This window comes from Spermophilus citellus (assembly GCF_964194105.1).
Source record: "Spermophilus citellus genome assembly, chromosome: 7".
Classification (NCBI taxonomy): Eukaryota; Metazoa; Chordata; class Mammalia; order Rodentia; family Sciuridae; genus Spermophilus; species Spermophilus citellus.
This window is the reverse complement of record NC_138188.1, coordinates 157,633,718-157,640,453: the sequence shown is the minus strand read 5'-3', so window position 1 is coordinate 157,640,453 and position 6,736 is coordinate 157,633,718. Positions and strand designations below refer to the sequence as shown.

Genomic DNA, 6,736 nt, shown 5'->3' with positions numbered 1-6,736 from the left:
TGAGATGTTCCTAACCAAGACAAAACCAGCAAAAACTGAGAAATATATTCTCATGAAAATTAATCCCTTTAATGGATTCATTAAAAAGTTTCTTCTCAGCAAAAGAAATAATCTGTAAGGTGAATAGAGAGCCTACATTTTAGGAGCAAATCTCTACCCCTCACACATCAGATAGAACACTAATCTCTAGGGTATATAAAGAACTCAAAAAGCTAAACACCAAAAAAACAAATAACCCAATCAATAAATGGGCCAAGGTCCTGAAGAAACACTTCTCAGAAGATGATATACAATCAATCAACCAATATATGATAAAATATTCATCATCGATAGCAATTAGAGAAATGCAAATCAAAACTACTCTAAGATTTCACCTTACTTCAGTCAGAAAGGCAGCTATAAAGAATACAAACAATAGTAGTAAGTTTTGGTGAGGATGTGGGGGGAAAGGTACACTCATACACTGCTGGTGGAACTGCAAATTGGTGCAGCCAATATGGAAAACAGTATGGAGATTCCTTGGAAAATTGGGAATGGAACCACCATTTGACCCAGCTATCCCACTCCGCGGTCTATACCCAAAGGAGTTAAAAACAGCATACTACAGGGACACAGCCACATCAATGTTTATAGCAGCACACTTCACACTAGCTAAACTGTGGAACCAACCTAGATTCCCTTCAGTGGATGAATGGATTAAAAATGTGGCATATACACACAACTGAATATTACTTGGCAATAAGAATAAAATCATGGCATTTGCATGGAGTTGGAGAAGATAATGCTAAGTGAAGTTGGCCAATCCCAAAAACACAAATGCCGAATGTTTTCTCTGATATAAGGTGACTGACTCATAGTGGGGTAGGGAGGTGGAGCATGGGAGAAATTGATAATTCTAGATAGGGCAGGGGGGAAGGGAGGGGGCAGGGGGTTAGCAAGGATGGTGGAATGTGATAGATATTATTATCCAAAGTACACGTATGAAGACACAAATTGGTGTGAACATACTTTATTTACAACCAGAGATATGATAAATTGGGCTCTATATGTGTAACAAGAAATATAATGCATTCTGCTATCATTTATTTTAAAATAAACAAATAAACAAAAGAAGCCAGACACAGAATCACCTATTATATGATTTCATTTACATAAATGTTAAGAAAAGGCAAATATTTAGAGATAGAAATAGATGTGAGATCTCCCCAGCGGGGAGAGGAATAGGGGGAACTGGGAGTGATTGCTGATGGGTATAGGGTTTGTTTGTTTGGGGGGGATGAAAATTTCCTAAAATTAGATTATGATGGTAGTTCTGATTATACTAAAATTTTTTGAATTTTATAAAGGGCGGATTGTATATAGCATGTGAACTATGTTGGCTGTACTTTCGTGAATGAAAAGTAAATACGTTTTCTTGCTACCTCTTCCCTCCCAGCTTTGGAAACTGTTTGTGACTCTTCTTTTAATTCAAATGTAGTTGTTTGCATAACATCTACCACTGAGCTACAAGCCCAGCCCCCAAACCTCCCTTTTAAAAGAAGAGCTGGTTCTCAGGGGTGCTCACTCTTCAGGTCCCCAGGCATGGCAGCCCCTGGGTCAGTGTGAGAAGTCCTGAGAGTTGAGGTGTGGACCACCACACCCAGCCTGACTAGCAGCAAGACACTGGGGAGGAGGGAATCACAGGGGCTGACTGTGCGCTCTTGAGATTTACAATCACAAACCCAACTGGACCTCCGAAGCTGCTAGCCAGTGCTGACTCAATCCCCAGTACATAATTTCCCTTTCTGCAATATTACTCTTTCAACACTTACACTGACATGTAATCCCATGAGTGCTTGACAGTTAAAGAAACCCAGACACAGCAAGGTGTGGCCACTCTGCTTGAGCCACTGCTAAGTAAGGTGCCAGGTCCTGGGCTTTCCTTTTCCATTTCTAATTTTTATTTATTGTTGTGGTACTGAACTGTGGACCTGAACCCATGAATTCACCCATGCTAGGCCAGTGTTCTACCACTGAGACACACCCTCCCCCTCCCCAAGTTTTCAAAGCTTACAATAAACAAAAAAGTGGAAAAATGGTAATCAATGTCTATATATACATCTGTGGTCTGCAATTCCAAACATCCTGTTATGCTCTTCTACTTCTTTGTATTTTGGAACACATGGGAGGATTACAGTTGTGGGATACTTCATTCCTACTTAGGAACACTCACATCCAGGTGTCTCTATAATACTTCTCTCAGCTCAGTCATAAGTGACCATGCACACAGCACCCACTCACTCTTCTCAAGCTGCTGGTTGTTTTCACACAATGACCAAGGCTTTGGGAAGCCACCAGGGCAGCTGCCTTTGCCTTGGTGGTAGTGTGTTTTCCTGGGGGAGGGGTAAGCCATAGTCCAGGGGCCACATCCAACTCTGATGCTTGTTTTGCTAAGTGTGTCTGCTCTCCTGTTTGACTGACTGCATAGCCCACAGAGCAAGGTGTTTAAGGCCTGGCTCCTTCTAGGTCTGACCACGCCTGAGTTCCCCTGTCCCTCCCCTTGACCTAGCTTTTACAGTGACCAAGCTCCTGGCATGGAGTTTGCTTCAGCATGAAAACAGTCTGCAGAGTGGACATTATCAAGAATCCTTTATTCACCTTCTCATTTGCATTAGTTATTTTCAGCAATTTCACTTTTCTCTCCCTGTGTTGAAAAGCAGAATCAGAAAAGACCTCAGGGAATTAGTGGTGCCTGAGTGATTTCCCTGTTCCACCTGTGACATGTGACACCTAAGCACTTGATAAGGATGCCTTGTGGGATTTTTTTTTTTTTTTTTTTTTTTGGTCTAAGGATAGTTTTGAAAGCATAAATGTCCTTTGGGTCACATCAGTGCAGGATACCAAGTGGGGACCATGGTGGAGGTGTGAGTTCAGCTCACCATTCACTAACTTTTTTATCCTGAACAAACTGCCCATGAGGCCCCTCTGCCTCCGGGGGCAAAAGGGCCAAGTACACGGGGGTCTCGGCTCCTTCTTCCGGACTCTTGGTGGCCGAGGGTCCTGCCATGTCGGTTCTCACCCACCCTGGGCAGCAGGCATTCAGCAGGATCTTATCTCCTCTCCTCTGCTCACTGAGTTTCCAGGCATAGATTCTGGACAGGACTGTGACGCCAATCTTGGACACTCCATAGGCAGAACTGGGCCAGCCTTCTTTTTCGTGTACTCCATTCTTTGTGTCTTCTACAAACTTGTTCATGAGCCCCACCAGCTCCTCCTCTGTGATGGTCTCACTTCGAAACTTCTGCTGCAGCTCTGGGCTGCAGCGTTTAAGGCTGGCCAGACTCACCATGCTGGAGACATTCACCACTCTGCCTGAAATACATTCCAAACCATGATACATTCATCTGTGTTAACATTAACTTAAAATCTACATGAGAACAGGGAAGACCAATTATACTGAGATGTTAGAACATAAAATTGTCATTTGAAAGAGCGCTACCAGTATAAGCTTTAGGAGAAACAGACATGGACTGTTAGGTGGTTGCATAAAGAACTTCCTAAAGAACCTCCTGGGATCACAGGATGCCTGTGAGCACAGAAGTTTCAAGGAAGCTGTACACTCAAGTGACAACTCTAAGCCACACATCTCGTTGTTGTAAAGGTGGCTGGCTGCTGATGTATCCTAAATGAGAGGTGGGTCTCGCTGAGTGGAGGAGTACTAGGGCAGTTTTCAGTGGAAGACTAGGAGAGTCTGTGGCGTGCACAGCATGAAACACTTTGATGGGGAGATGAAATGAGCCAGGAGGGAGACAGGGGCAGATCACGGCGTCACTGTGAACCATGCTGAGGGCCTGGATGTCTCCTGAAGGAGTCTGGGAGTGCCTGGCACAGCTTCAGCAGAAGCAGACACTGTGCAGAGCCCTGGGAAAGGGCATGACTCAAGAAGGGAGGCCTCTCAGGAGGTTTGCAGGTGTGTGCATGGGCAGCTGAGGGCCCGTTTAGGGCTGGGATGAGGTTTCAGGTGAGTCTCAGTGCGCACAACCTTTTACTTTAAATTTTTTTATACCACGGATTTATTCTAGAAAGTGCTTAAACACTGAGCCACATAACTAGCTCTGTTCTTTGAAATTTGAGGCAGGTTCTTTCTATATTGCTTACAGCCTTGGTAATTTGCTGAGGTGGGCCTTGAACTTGCAAAGTTGGTGGGACTGCAGGGGTGTCCCATGATGCCCAGCTCAGTGGGTACAATCTTAGCACATGGGCATTGTTGATGTGGGGGCAGAGCCTCATGACCACCAGGTGGCCATGATGGTGGGTGGCCAGCAAGATTTAGAGGAAGGATGGCCATCCTCTCAAATGTCAGTTTAGATTGGGGTTATCAGGAGTTATGGAGGATCAGGAACATCCATATGTGTGAGTTGGTCTGGGAGTGTTTTGGGCAGGTGACAGGTTTAGTGGGGCTGTGTCTTGAGAGGTGGTCCTAGTCCATGAGTCTGAATGAGGGTGCACAGAATGGAATCCTAGGGCCTTTGTCAGTAGGAGGGAAAGAAGAAATAAAGAGCTGCTCTGAGGAGACCTTTGAACAGACACTTGAGGATACCAAAGAGCCAGGTGTGGAAGAACAGTGCACAGAGCACCAAGCCACTGGAGAAGGGGGCGGGGGAAGTAGAGCTGCACCTGGCAGGTGGAGGCCCAGCAAGGCAGGGACACAGCTGCAGCAGGAGAGGCCAGGGGCAAGGAGATGAGACTGCAGGAGGGCAGGGCCAGATCACCCACCCCACTCACCTTGTGGTTTTATGAGGGGGAGTAGCTCTGTGCAGACATCTCGGGTACCAAAAAAGTTTGTTTTCATTGTGACTTCTGCTTGAATATGAAAGGGTGTCGGATCAGCCACTTTTAAGAAAAAAGAGAAAACAGTAAACAGTTGCCATGGGGTAGAATTTCTCCGAAATAAAAGAGTGCACAGGATATCCCTCCAAGTAAAGTCTTGTGCCTAGTGCAGGCTTGTTCGCACTTGAGATCTCCTGGGAACCGGGTATAGCAGTTGGGGAAGGAGTGGGGAAGTGTTTCAGATAGTGACCCCATTATATTGTTATATTTTCTTCTATATGAACATGTAGCATGAAATCCCATCATCATGTACAGCTCTAATGCAGCAATTAAAAAAATATGTTGAAAGCGGAAAAAAGTCAACCTTCTGGTTTCATAACATTCTTTGTTTTTGTAGAATGGCAGTATTGGGGTAGTCTGAGTCATGGGTAATGTCTATTTACTATATAGGTGTAATCAATTTTTTGCAATTATTTATTTCAAAAGTAGTCAAAAGTCTACTCAACTGCTTTAATGTAAATTTTTTTTGTAAAGAAACCCTGGAAAGGTCCCAATGAATCCCAGCTGCCCAAACACAATGTCCCTTTGGCTTGCAGCTTCCCGGTCTCTGCTTTCCCTATGGCTTCCATCTGTGCTGTTCTGTTTCTTTCTAGGGAGACTTTCTGGATCCCACAAAGCAGAGGGCACCCGCTCCTGAGCCGCTTGCAGAAGGTGGTCCCCCAGGGCTACAAGCTTTGCACCCCGACCGACAGCTTACTCTTAAAGGCGATGCCCGCGTTGTTGACCAGCACATCTAGTCCCCCGTACTCCTTGCGCAGGAAGTCGCGCAGGTCGCGGATGCTCTGCTGGTCGTCGATGTCCAGCTGGTGGAAGAGCGGGCTCAGGCCCTCTGCCTGCAGCTGCTGCACCGCTGCCTGGCCCCGCGCCTCGCTGCGCGCGGTGAGCACCACGTCCCCCGAGAACTGGCGACAGAGGTCGCGCACGATGGCAAAGCCAATGCCCTTGTTGCCTCCAGTGACGAGCGCCACGCGGCGACAGGACGACATGGCTGGTGGGCTGCGCGGAACACCTGCGCGGAGAGCGGACCTTAGAACCTCTGCACCGCTGGAGCGCAAAAGTGGAGCAACCGCAGTTTGCTGGCCCGGGACCGCCGGCCCACCACGCAGGCGCAGGCGCAGGCGCAGGCGCAGCCCGGCCCCACGCATGGCGTAGCCCGCCGGAGTCCCCTGGAGTCGCCTGGGGCGGTTAAAGACTGGGAGGTGGAGATTAAAGTTGTGCTTCTCAATTTAATCTTTGCAAAACTCGCCTCCTGGTTTTATTGGTGTGTACTTAATTGTTCAACTGTGGTTTCCTTTCGCAGTTAGAGGAATAAACAGTGAGATCGAGTAGCTTTTTGTAGAGGAACATGAGGAATGTTTTGGGGGAGTCAGAGTGAACCTGGAGGTTGGCTGGGGCAGATCACTGGCATCCCTGGGAACCACGCTGAGGGCTTGGACTTTCTGCTGAAGGATTTTTGGAGCGGTTTGCCAAGCAGACTGTGTGCAGAGCCCTGGGAAAGGAAAGGGTTCAAGAAGAAAGGCCCTTACCTTGCCACACAGGCCAGTGGGAGTTGGTGGGTGCTGGCAGGTGACTACCTGGTAAAGAAGAACCATTGGGATTGGTCATGTGATTACATCTGGACTGACTCCCAGGGCTGGTCTTCTAAGGTTTGCTTTCTGTACCCCCAAGTATCCAGTTATTCACAATTGTGCTTGAAAGACATGTGGCTTGTGTATGAACTTCCCCTCCCTTTATTTCTGCATATGAAGTCTTTCAAACTAGAGTTGTGGAATGAACTGAAAGAACAGTCCAGGGCATCAAATTTCTGTTCATTTCACCCTAAGTATATAAAAGCAAAGCTACTGGCCTGTCCTTTTTGAGAATGGAG

General features: G+C 46.8%; 1 protein-coding gene across 1 annotated transcript; it reads right to left on the bottom strand.

Moving 5' to 3' along the window:
• Positions 1 to 2,611: 2,611 nt before the first annotated feature.
• Positions 2,612 to 5,979, bottom strand: LOC308652647 (carbonyl reductase [NADPH] 1). The gene is made up of 3 exons (XM_081300634.1): positions 5,567 to 5,979; positions 4,765 to 4,872; positions 2,612 to 3,351 (listed from the first exon to the last, which is right to left on the bottom strand). Exons 1-3 carry the CDS (start codon positions 5,853 to 5,855, stop codon positions 2,915 to 2,917), a joined length of 834 nt encoding a protein of 277 aa, XP_081156760.1. The 5' UTR covers positions 5,856 to 5,979; the 3' UTR covers positions 2,612 to 2,914.
• Between the last annotated feature and the right edge of the window lie 757 nt (positions 5,980 to 6,736).

Coding starts and splice junctions, on each gene's coding strand:
- LOC308652647 (XM_081300634.1), bottom strand. CDS start 5,855: ATGTCGTCCTGTCGCCGCGTGGCGCTCGTCACTGGAGGCAACAAGGGC. Junction 4,873..5,566: donor CGCGGGCATCGCCTTTAAGA/GTAAGCTGTCGG, acceptor TTTTCTTAAAAG/TGGCTGATCCGACACCCTTT. Junction 3,352..4,764: donor CCCCCTCATAAAACCACAAG/GTGAGTGGGGTG, acceptor AATGTATTTCAG/GCAGAGTGGTGAATGTCTCC.